This window comes from Varroa jacobsoni, unplaced genomic scaffold, assembly GCF_002532875.2.
Source record: "Varroa jacobsoni isolate VJ856 unplaced genomic scaffold, vjacob_1.0 scaffold_1034, whole genome shotgun sequence".
NCBI lineage: Eukaryota > Metazoa > Arthropoda > Arachnida > Mesostigmata > Varroidae > Varroa > Varroa jacobsoni.
In genome coordinates, this window is record NW_019213936.1 from 11064 (window position 1) to 23938 (window position 12875).

Genomic DNA, 12875 nt, shown 5'->3' on the forward strand with positions numbered 1-12875 from the left:
CGCAAAATCAGGTCCTGTGTTGGAGTAATTCTTTCAAAAGTACGGAAGAAAACAAGGAGAAATCGTCCAAAGAGGCGGCAGTTCGTAGTTTGACGTAATATTAATAATCGGCACATTGCCAGGGATCAAAAAGAGTGAAGCTGTTTATCGAAACGTTTATTCTAAGTTTCCGGTAAAGAGTCTACCTGAGTACCATTTTAAAGCACAACTCACGTTGATACAAATAACGGCATAAACAGATAAGTATTTTTGGTCTAACAACATAAAGAGCTGAATCCATAAGTCTGTTTTATTTACAAGCAGGTTAAAAACTACGGATACGAAAAGGCTTCCGCTCGGAACAGTAAAACTGTTTGATTTATCCATTAAACCTTCGAAGTAGTATCGAGGTAATCTGAAAGCAAGCATTACACCTCTATTTTACATAGAGCTGAAACTCCTACGATATTACTACGGTTTCTGCGGTTCAGCCGATGTCTCAGTTATCTCTGTCCACTAAGATATCCGTCTCCTTCCGTAACAAAAGCCACTTCTTTTGCCATGCAATTCAACAGATACGCGCCAGCAGACAACAACGCGGTTAATAGTGAACGTTATTACGTAGATCGGCAGGCTTGGTCTTCTCGCAGTTTTATCGTTATCTATGTATGAAGAAGAGGTCGAAATCCGGATTCGATGTGTGAATGCGACCGTCTGAGTAGACGATACAACATACGTTGACGCCAATCAGAGGGCGCTTATACATGGCCTTCTGTCACTCGCTCTGGACCCGATAAAATTACGATTTTCGTTCATAAACTAAACTCCACTTAATGGATACTACGCCTATCATGGCGTTTAGTCATCAACTGCCAGATGTAATTGTTGCCATTCAACCTATTTCGAACCACATTCGACAGACGATACCTAACCTAAGAGTACATGACCCTTTGCAAACGAACCTCGGCTAGACGTTACAAATGATTTAGCGGTCGATCGCCCGCTAGACAGAAATAATTGTTAGTATTCAAGTTTGTTACATGTTGGAACGTGAATCTTTGATTTAATTGATAGAATCGCTAATAGCCTTCGGTATCTGTAGCCAGTCGTATATAAAGTGAAGGCATACAACCTGTAATTTATGTCTCGAAGTTCAGACATCTGAATATGGCGTTCCTTAATCTAAAATATCTTATAGTTTCCATAACGTCGTGGGGTGTGCGCGTTTCGCTTTGTAGCTAAACACTATCACCCAAGTTATAAATAAGTTAGCACCCAAGTTAGATAAATAAGATAAATTACGGTGCACACTTGATTCGTCTTTAACGCTTAGTAATATAGCGTCGAGCCTTAGATCAGCTGCCAGCATCATTCATTCATTCCATCTTCCAAAAATAAGACCATACTGTGATGTTTTTCCGATCTTTTGTCCAAAATGTCCATCGACGTCATCGAACGACGAAAAACTTCTTCGAAACAGAGCGCTATACTCCGTGCATCACACGTTAAGGCTGATCTATGTAAAAAATAAACAATACAGTCTAGCAGCCTGGGTCGTATGTATAGAACTCGTTCATCTATATTCGTATATTTCGTTTCTTAGATACAACGTTATTATATAATATTCTATCGTTCAACTTCTGTACCCTGTGATGCAGCTGGAAATCGGCACGAGCCGACTGTTTTTTTTTAGGTACTGATAACAAATATTTAACACTGCTTCTAATGAAATGCTCGGGCTGCCAGGTTCAGCACGCGTGTGAAGCGCTGCTTTTGTTTGCTTGGCATGTCCAATTTGAATAGGTAGTATTTCTTAATTTTCAATTATGAATCTTCAATCAAGTGGCCGTGAACGGTTAGGCGAAGCAAGTGTCCCAGTAACTAAATCCGTTACAGCTACTAATTTCCCGCTTCTTACCGATTGACGAAAACTGTATAAATTACGATGTTTCGGCTTGGAAGGCCTCCTAAAGTTCTTAGCGGTGCAAAAATTCGTGACAAAGAATGCCCACCACGAGAAGCGTCACACTGGCGAGCCCCTCTACAAACGACCAATAAGAAAAATACTACCGTCAAAGAGGTATAGCGGTATAGAGGTATTGAGGGAAACGTTGAAGACAGCAAATGATATCCGTGCCGTATGATGCCCTATTACAACCATCTGTAGAGAGTTTACATTCTTGAAGGGGCACGCTCGAGTGTCGAAACGGCCCGACGCTTGGCAAAAGACACCTGGAAAACCACGTATCACCTTAAACGAGAGGAGATGCCAATTGCTCAACTCAGTAGCAGTGTTGGCCATGTTTATTTCTCTTTCCAAAATAAAAGCTTTTTCATAAAGAGTGAGAGAAAGTAAAAAAGGCACAAGAAAAAGAGAGAGAAGGCGTTGGAAAGGAAACTAGGGAAATGGTCGAGAAGCGACGCGTTATTGAACAGTGTTGTACGCGACTGTGGAATCTGCTCATTGCCAAAGTTGGTATGTGACGACGGCGACCGCCGCTGCTGCTGCTTGTGCAAGCTGTCGGGTGATTTGGAACAGCTCCGAAAGAACAGCTCTTAATGTGCTCTGTGTAGCGTCGCTGCTGCTAAAAGGTCAGGGCTTTCATCGCGACCAGGAGCGACGGTGGTGGCGGCGGCGGCATCGAGTTGTGACAGAAGCTTCGTATGGAAGGCCCCCAACGTCGGCTTGAAATAGAGTGAGGTAGAACGAAAGCGGCATGTCATTGGGTTTTAGACAGCAATAAAAAGTTAAAAGTGTGCAAATAAAACCGTGGACGAAAACGGCCGAAATAAACGAATTTACGTAGTTGAAAGGTCTAGAAGGACCGCGAATGCTTTTACTCGACGCGACGCCTCTCCTGACGCCTTATAGCTATTAACTACGTTTTCGCTACGCAAACATTGTAATAGGCGCGGGGGTGCCGAAATAGAGAGAGGAGAGAGAGAATCAATTTTAACATTTTATCTTCATAGGTTTTTATGTGAACCGATACCTGAGTCTCGCAAATAAATCGAAAAAAATGTCTTATTTCCACGTAGTATTTAGAATTTTGTTACCAGGTGAATGGTCCAAGCCAAGTTCAATATCCATAAAATCAATTTGTGTTTTGACTTCGACGCCGAAGAAGGTATTTGGTTGAATATAATTGTGGTTCAAAATGCAGCTCATCGTAGAAGTAACTTCAGTCTTGAGCTTTCGCTGGGCATCTACAAATCAAGCATAACGGTTCTGCCCAAAAAAGGCCTAACACAAACTAGCGAAAAGCTGTTTACCAAATATTATGCGTTTTCGCATTAGACATACGCTAATATATCATCCAATGTTATCTGTTAATATTCTGTGAACCACAAAGTATAATGGCTATGGCTAGGGTTAGCGCGAAATGTAGCTAGGTAGAACGTCTCCTCACCCATCACAGATTGTTTATACCTCCTTCGTTTATTCTATTCGTACAATTCGTTTCAGTGGCACCTTCTATTACAGTCGCACCAACCTTTGTCACGACCAATTTAATAACAATTTTTGTATAAATTTATATCTACGGTATTGCTAGTGGGTCTGCCTCTATCACAATACGGTCTTAGACATTGTAAATGTCAGGGTGGAGAGATTATAAATTGTTTACGGCTTGATTAGGAATGGAACGTAGTGATCATTTGAGAGAAATAAAACTTCCAATTGGCAAATATCACAATCGAGCCCTTTCTTTAATCTCCGAAATTGGCAAAGGTTCAAAGAGTGTGGGTGGCGTTTTGGAGGTAAACCCTTACTCTGAGATATATACAGAGAGAAAGAGAGAGAGAGAGAATTTTTGCGCGGCCTATAAACGAGCCATCTACCCTCGCGGCGTTTGCTACACAATTGGCCGCGAGTGACGTGGTCATCTTAAACTGGAACGTCCGATGCCCCAGTGTGCTTTTTTATTTCGTATAACTTGTTATTCATCCAAGATTTCCATGTTCCTCCTGGTCTTTTCATTCCTGGTCGCGCTCTGGATTAATCTTCGGCTGTCTTTCTGCCATTCCTAGCTCAACTCACCAACCAATCGCTTCTGTCGTCCTTCTCTTGAATAGGAAACGAACGTTCTCTTTGGTTGAACAAAGGGTGTACGAACAAATACGACCAACTATATGGCTCCTTCGCTGATTTAACCCTGTCGACTGTTCAGCTCGTTGATTCTATCGCTATGTTAGGTCCGTGTTTGCCTATTAATTTTTCGAGTTATACCAGTAGAAAGGTGTAAAATGGTTGTGGCCGGTAGCTTTTGCCGAACAGAGGGCTAAATGATTATACGGCAGAACGAGAGTGGCGGTGTATAGATAGACCACAGACAGAACTGCTGTTGGGGCTGATAAGAATCGTAATGAAGCTCGTAATGATTGAGCTAACTGCCGTATTATTATATGCCACCATGTAGCATAGCTTCGTACGCGTACAAATAGGAATTTATCCGTAAATCATAAGAGAAAGACGAACTGGGAAACAGTATATATCCATCAATGAAACGACGGTACTTAAACGTCAGGCATACGAGTGAGAAAGTCGTTATGTGCAGAAAATTCGACGAGTTTTAATCTCACCCAAGGAATACTAGGAAAAATGTCTAGTTAGATCCGTCTGATCAAGGTTGACGGCGATGATAACTTTAGTTGAACGGTTTCGAAGACACCAGATAGGATATACTGCTATACTATACGATTTATTATTATTATTATGCTAGTTACTAGCCACCTGCGGTCGCTTGCGTAATGTTAATACAATAAGTTCATATATTGCAATGTAAAGTTGATACATATAATTGCAATACATTAACTTATACGATACGATACGTTACTTTCTGGCGTACCCTATCATTGGAGCCGAACCAGCGTTAGTACGAAGAATACAACACACAACAGTGCGTCGAACAGCAGTGGATGAATGTTTCTAAATTAATAGTTTTTATATAGTCGATGATTGATTGATTGCTCTCGTGAGCTGTTTTGGAAGACCGTCAATAGGCGTGTTTTACGCGATTACTGTTAATGCTCTTAACAACATAGAGATAGTACGGCCGCATTTTTAAAGATCGTATGAAAGAGCAGTACAACCGTATATACATTACATACGTACAGCGCAATATATATCGCAAAATCCTCAAAATGATCGCAGCTCTCCCATGTATCATAATTCCTGTGTATTCTACACCCAGACGTACGTCGTTTCTACATGGAACAGGAATAAAGTAAGATTAACCGGCTCTGCGATCATTGTGTATTATTTTCGCGCCTCAGGTAAAACTAGGATGCTGCTATTGACCGGCCGGCGCGTCCACTAGAAAAACTGCCGTCAACGGTGCCCCTGTCTGGCGCGGCTTGCCCCGTGCCGTCGGCGAATTGTCTGCGTGATTTATCGACTTCGTAAATTGAGTTTGTTAGCCTTTCGACTAAAATCCCCTCCTCACCCCCCTCCATTTGACTCCTACCAGGGGCCTGTTTGGCAAAAAAGCAGTAAATTGTAACACATAGTTGGTGTTTGTTCTCTAAGAGTGCATTTCCAAAGAAAACAAGTGGCATGTCTAAATCTATTTAGATCAATTTGTAGTTGATAAACGATGCGGCGGTCGAAGTTATTCATTAGCAAGCTAGAGCGATATAATAACAATGACTAAACAAAAATATATTGCCTAGCAAATAATTATTTTGACAGCTAGCGTTTTTTTTGTTGTTATTACTACTACTTGTGTAACACATCAGTTAACGCGTAAACTCTGGATACTGGACTTCCAAATGTTTGATACTACACAACGGTACGATATTTTTAAAAGAAAGAAAATTAATATTCCAGCTGGATCGTTCTCACAGAATACCTGGCCATTTGGTGGCTATTATCATGAACGTCTACAAAAATCTCCCATAAACGCGACCAGCCAAAATGGCGCTGCTAGAAAACGCGTCATAGGCAAACAAATTCGTTCAAATGAAAAATCGACCCTTTCTATTTTCGTCCGTTTCTTTGCATTAATTAGACTTAATTTATTAATTTTTTTTTCTCAGTTTTTACAAAAAATATGTATTCACATTACCCTAGGAAAAGATAACACGGCAAACTAGTCATTATTGCTACGAATTAAAATCCATATACGTATACTCTATGATGATTTTGGAAATGATGTACGCGCAGCAGACGTACTTTGCTACTGATTTGCTTGATTTCGGTATGTTTTCTGTTTCGCATCTATTTAATGCGGGTTTAATCAATGTCGAAAATGATACAGCGCGTATTTTTACAGTAATCATCGCGAGCAGCTTGTCAGTACCTGTATAATTTTCTATCTCAAAATGATAAAAATAGGAAAAATCGATTGTGGCTTTTGTCGAGAAAAGAGTAGCGTTCACAGCAGGTAGAAGTCTGCTCGTACATATACGGTACATAAATATATACATCAAAATAGCACGCGTTTAGCATTGGTTACGCTGACATAATGTTCTTCGATTAATTAGCATTAGAATAAAGTGATTGAATTCGATGAATCCTATATTACGGGAATCAAGCAATATGTTTTCCTTGTGCTCTACTATTTATCATACTTTGTAGTTGTCCAAGGAAAAAGGATAAGATTGATTTTTTTTTTAATTAAAGCAGCACAAATTATAAATAGCCTCGCTTAACGCCGACATTACCCCCAAGGAATGCTTTTAGAAGTTAGACAATTTCTCGATTCTGGTCGTTTGACTCAACTTTTTCATTGTTGAAAATTTTCCTGAGTCACTACGTTTGCCAGAGCATACACTTTGCGTCTATGTATGTATTTTCTCTACAGGTTGAACCGTTATGATCAATACGTTTACGTGGGTATGGGGATTACGGGCGAGCCACTATTGTTGCTGCACGACATGCAGTCGCATTTGGTTGGAATTAGCACGTCTCGGGTCTCGGTGTGCCCATTCCTGCACTCGAACAATACTTTGATCGTAGTATTAGCTGTTGGCACACAACACCAACAATCAGTAGTCGGCTGGTTATCTGAAAAACAACCGCAGTACAAAAAAAAAATTAACCCAAGCTGTAAAAAGTCTCGCAAAAATAGAGACGGCAGAGTCGCTTAACACCAATGCCTGGCGTAAAAGTAGAAACATAAGGAGTAAAGCATACGTAACGTTTGCTCTTGTGATTGTTTGCAAAAAAGACGCTTTATTCCCGGTATCTATATTATGCACGAAATAGAGGAAAATAGCAAATGAATTTGCCAAGAATCGAACACGCAACTACTACTCATAATGAGGCCTTTTGTCACGGATCAGAGTAGGCCGATGGCGACGCGCGGTTTACAAGAAGTTTGCTTATATATATATATATATATATATATGCGCGAATTCCCTATATATGAAAATGTCCGAGTGAATGTCACTGTACTAATATACTAATACTAATCAGAAACCAGAATTTAAAGCCTAGTATGAAGATGAATAGCAATGGCTGACCGCGCTGGGCCCTTCTTTCACACAGCCTCGATACGAGTCTACTAGGCAAACGAACTTTTCTGCCGTTACGATGATTACTGTTCTTGTTGTTTAACATGCCGTCAAAGGCACACAGTCGTTCACGTATCCATCAGTAGGCATTATGAATTGAATAGATGGTTGGATGACCTGGAGCCTCTGTCGTTGGAGTTTAACGAGTAGAATGACCTACATCTATGCTCCCCATATCATATGTTTAAGATGTCTTCTTATGTCTGGCATTTTCATTGGCAGGCATAGGTTGTTCCCTTGCGTACACCGCAGGCAACAATAGACTTATGACCAGGTGCCATTGGAACAGGCGCCCTTTGTTCCACAGCGTACACGGTGTGGGGGCACCGACAGGCGGTAGGTTCTTAGCCGGGTAAAATTTGATGGCACACCGAGCGTCCCTGCAGGAGTTCAGTTGAAAGCAGTCTGCACGTCAATAGACACGTGGATCTGCACGGCCAGATTCAATGGCATCTAGGAAAAGAGAGTAATCTTTAGCATTCTTCAGTATGACTCGGGAGCAATACGTTTCCGTCACATATTGAGTAGTTGCTTCGCCGTCCCATAATCTTCGTAGCATTCCTAGCGAGCTTATAGGTTCCCATCCATCCAAAGACGATTCTTCAAGCTGCCTTTCCCCAGTCGCTACGATCGCAGAGCGTCTGTGCACTTTGTAGAATTCTCTACTGCCTAGGTAAACGTATTTGTTTTGCTAGCAACGAATGTGAGTTTGTAAGCAGGCCGACCACTTTCTGGATCCTTCGTCGTAGCCAAACCTATAGATAGAGTAGGGTATTTTCCCCCCAGCTGTCGTTTATTTCCGATTCACTCTCTCATGCGTACATATTTGCTGGCTATATTTCACAGAACAAAATGCCAAACGGTACACCGGCAGATGCTGCTAACACGAAATAGGACCAACGAAATGCAACGCAAAGATTAGCTACCTGTTCGGCAATTGCGTCTGCCCCTCTAGCGTGGGGTATCGGTTATGGTTCGGCTCCTGGAAACCTAGACGGGTCACAACTTTACCGGTAAATGTATCTGGATCCCATACAGTTTCGCTATTGTCTACATCATGCAACTGTGCTGTTATTGTAGAAAATACGAATAGATCGAGATTTGTCTCTGATCATTCATCTGGAAGGTTGTGTGTTTGCGAAAAGGATGCACTGAGATTCCACAGAAAATCAATTTTCGAAACCTAAGGCTTGCGATCATAATCGAGTTGCCCCCTTCCCAACATCCTAACGCAATAAATATCAATGAATCCTTAAAACTATCGACTCACTTGAACCTATGTGACTTGCACACACAGTAATAATCCAAAGGATGGTCAAGGAGTTTAACTATGCTAATGTTTCCTCTACATTACACTACGTTAACTCGTTTCATAGGAGTACAATAGGAGACAAATCATGCGAGCAAATCTACCTGCTGGTCGACGTTGGTAAGTGTACATCTGTTTAACTATATCTTGTATTATATATGCATCCTTTTCGGACAACGGAATAATGCGGAGAGAACACGACGTGATCCTATCACTGAAGGCGCATACTTTTTCTGCTTAGATTCGAATGGGCCATAGTGTACTCGTACTGAAGATTAGTGCAAATAAGGCAAAATAACTATCAGCATATAGGTTTTACAAATAAGGTCTAAATAGAAGACACATCGTGCCTTATTCATAGGACTACCCAACCGCTGTTCTTCAAATGTCTGAATACGGTAAAATGAAAGAATATCAAAAGCCTAGTAGGCACGTGATTGATACAGATTTCATATATGTCGGCCATTATAGCAACGAAAAATGCGTTTGGCACTTACATAGAAATCTCGAGCTTTACGTCCGATACGCATTGCTTTATGCGGCTGGCCCCTCCCACCGCCAAGTGGTGTCGTTCTACGCTCGGCTACTTTAACCTAGACCACCTAAACCTAAAAAGAAATCACTCTACGACTACATCATTACGGGGACACGTATTTCGTACTTACCGAAGGTAAATCGTCCATTCGATTTGCAATAACCGATGCACTCTTTTAAGTCGACGATTTCTTCGGGGTTGTAACAGGTGACACCTCTCTCATCTGCAAACCTGAAGTAGCGAAGTGTCTCACGTCTCGGCACTGTTCTTTCTTTGCATATTACTAACGAGAATAAAAAAAAATACAGAACGATTAGAACCTTATAAAAGTAAGTCAATGATATATGTAAATGTTCAAAATAGGAAAAACCACTGCCTTATTTGTTGGCATTGATATATGATAAACATCCGGTGCAATATCGCTCAAAGGTCCTAAAATCCTAAGGGTTGCTTGTTATCGCATTGCAAGCCCGCAAACTGTTCGGTAGCAAAACCTGACAATATATTCTACCCACAAAATTAAACGTATATGCGAACTCTTTCGAGAAGGTGAAGCTGAAAATGGTTCATTGAAGTAGGATCAGCGGAATTTCTATCATTTAATATACTATACAGGCGTCACGACAAAGTCCTGTATGGCGTTTTTAAGGACCATGCATTCCTAGTCCCAAAACACATTTATGCGATGGATATGAGTTTCGAAGCAGGTTTATGTTTTCACATGACTTGAAACGAGACCAAGTCTCGCTCTGCTGACCTAGAACAATTTTTTTTTCTGTTCGTTTGAGTTCAACTCAATCAGCACTGGCCTACTATTATGAACTGAGCTGCGAGCTCGCAAGGCTTAACGGATGGCATAATCGATTTGGGCACAAACTTTGTGAACTTATAGAAGGCTATGAATGCGCGTAAGAACATAAGTCTCGATAAAATCAATTTGCCCATCTCGACCTGCTGGAAAAGATGGCGCTCATCAAAAAACGTCCGGCTTTGAGAAACCATTAAAGAAGTCAGCTTCAACCTGCACTATCCGCAAATCCGAAGCTGATGTATTTTAGTAACGCGGTGACGGATGAAGGATTGCGGTGTTTTAGAAGGCAAGATCTTTCTTTTCGCGTTGATGGTAATAGAAGAATCAAAGTGGGACAGTGGAGATTTCCCGAGACAGGAGAAAGCTATAAAAGTTTGGAAAATTTTGTTCAACAAAAATTACGATGAGTTCACTGTCTTGTTGGGGTTGCTTTAATGGAGATTGGTGCTAAGCAGAAATAAAATCTGACCCAGAAAACTTCCGACGGACGCCACGAAAGAACATGACGTGTATCGTATGAAAATATAACCCACTTTGGAGCGCTGTTAGTTAGACAAAAGATTAGCTTACCTCTTAATCCATCCAAAGCAGTAGAAATAATCATATTTTACCTAAAACGAAACGTACGCGAGGGGGGGAAAAGCAAGTCAACTATATAATATAACCATTTTCTAACATTGATTGATATATATTACGCACAGTTCACTTTATGGGGGCAAAATGCTTGTATTGCCAGTGCCCGTAGTTTAATTGCAGGGGCTTTGCAGCCCCTTTCATTAAACATTTCTATATGTTTGTATGTATGCTGAAAATTCCAATGACATCATTTGACTTAGCGGAAACAACATATGTTGTGTTTCATATAATAGTTTTGTACAAAAAAAAAAAAAAAAAAAAAAAACAGTTAAAATTTGTCGCAAATTCTACGAAATTGTGACAAATCATTATAGGCCAATAACAGTTGATGCCAGAACTGGAATCGAAAAGTCATCGAGACTACTTACAAGAAGCAGCTAGTTCGTCGTCCGCGGAGCACAACAAACTGAAAATAAGACAACGTTTATAATAAGCAAAACATGAATGTTGATCCAAATCGATCTATTTCCTTTGTGCCATATTAATTTAAAAAACCATTATAAGTTTAATCATTGAAAATGATGATTTCCATAACGTTAACGTTAACACTTATCCATTCTGTCCATCTGGTCTCTATTGAATTAGAGATCGAACAACATCTATTGCGTTGCTGGCAGATTTGTAATTAAATAAAGTCACAATAGCCAAACGGTGGACTAGTGATCTAAGTAAAGGTCGGCGAACTTTTTCTTAAACGATTTATTTAAATTATTTCTGTTGTTGGGTGGACTTTATCCGAATAAGAATAATTGATTAGTGTCCCTAAGATTTGAAACTAAAAATACACTGCGAAGTTTATTTCTCTGGCTAAAATTCTCTACGCGAATCGGAAAAAAAATGTACTTCAATATTGTATGCGTAAAGTCGACACCGCACTGGTTCATCCAGGGTTACAATCTTGTGCTCGACCCAACAATTGCGACTCATGAAGCGATGTCGATCAAATTCCCAGGTAAGTGGGACCCGTCATCGCGATTAGTTAACTAGTCCTACATCTGGACCTCTTCTATGAGTACCGGCAATGTCTACACAATATAGTCACCGCGGAACCACAAGCAATTGATTTCTCTATGGATTAGTTTTTCAGTCAACCCAATTGTACAAAGTGAGCATCATCAGCTCGTACTTGTACGGTTCTGGGTCAAAGAGAAGCAGTAGGGTTCGACACCTCCGTTAGTGATGGACATCGCTAATTCTTGTCATTCTCACGAAAATTTGCGATTGATACAATCGGTTCTGGGCGGTGAAAAAATGGTCTTTTGCGACATCTGTTTTGGACAAGTCAGTGTAATATACATATGTATTTATCTGTGCATGATTTGTGCAGGTCGCGACACAAGAATGGACACTTTGGATACCCTCTCATTATATTGTGCATATAATTCTACGCTGAGTGCTCCCTTAATTATCTACTGGTCTTTGTATTTGTTTTTATAATTTTTTTGAGCTTCCGCAAAAGGAAGTTTATGATTTGGTAGTATAACGCAGTACGAATGATTTGACCCGACATGTAGAACTAGCTGATAATAATGTGCATAAATAGAAAAAAATATAATAAGCAATTGTGATAATTACCTAATAAATAATTCAGAAGGCTTTTGAGGTTCTTCGCCTTAAAGTAAACGTCTACATTTAAGTAAGCAAAGCAAGATGTCGGACAAATACATCATCTATTGATGCATAAACTAGGCAGTCAGGGAACAACTGATTTTTACAAAACAACACCCAGAACAACCTTTAATAGAGAGTTCTCGTAGTTAGAATTTCTCAGCGAGTTGTTAAATAGACAGAGCAATACTTAGCGGCAACTTCTTTATATATATATATATATATAAACGTTTCTAATCGGATCGTTTTCTAGAGGAGAGCTAGGAAATAGCGGGCCGTCTACGGTAGTAGCAGGGTGTTCGAAGCTTTAAATCGCTCAATATCAGATATTACATACGTAAGGTTCGTTAGTAGCGGCTGAACGCACAGTTTGTGGACGTCGCTTGCCAGCTCTCGGCTATAGCCTATTTAGATAGAGACATGCTTACGGACAGGGTTCCACGTTAAGCAAGAGTTGTACGAGACAAGACTTGCCATATATA

At 40.4% G+C, this 12875-nt stretch overlaps 1 protein-coding gene across 1 annotated transcript in view; it reads right to left on the minus strand.

Moving 5' to 3' along the window:
- Positions 1-5953: 5953 nt before the first annotated feature.
- The window catches only part of LOC111265962 (uncharacterized), a 7994-nt gene continuing 1072 nt past the window's right edge, over positions 5954-12875 (minus strand). The window contains exons 2-4 of the mRNA XM_022843038.2: positions 11154-11191; positions 9469-9621; positions 5954-6985 (exon numbers count right to left, since the gene is read on the minus strand). Coding sequence (XP_022698773.1) covers positions 6807-6985; positions 9469-9621; positions 11154-11191 — 370 coding nt within the window. The 3' untranslated portion in view covers positions 5954-6806. The remainder of the gene's footprint in view (positions 6986-9468; positions 9622-11153; positions 11192-12875) is intronic.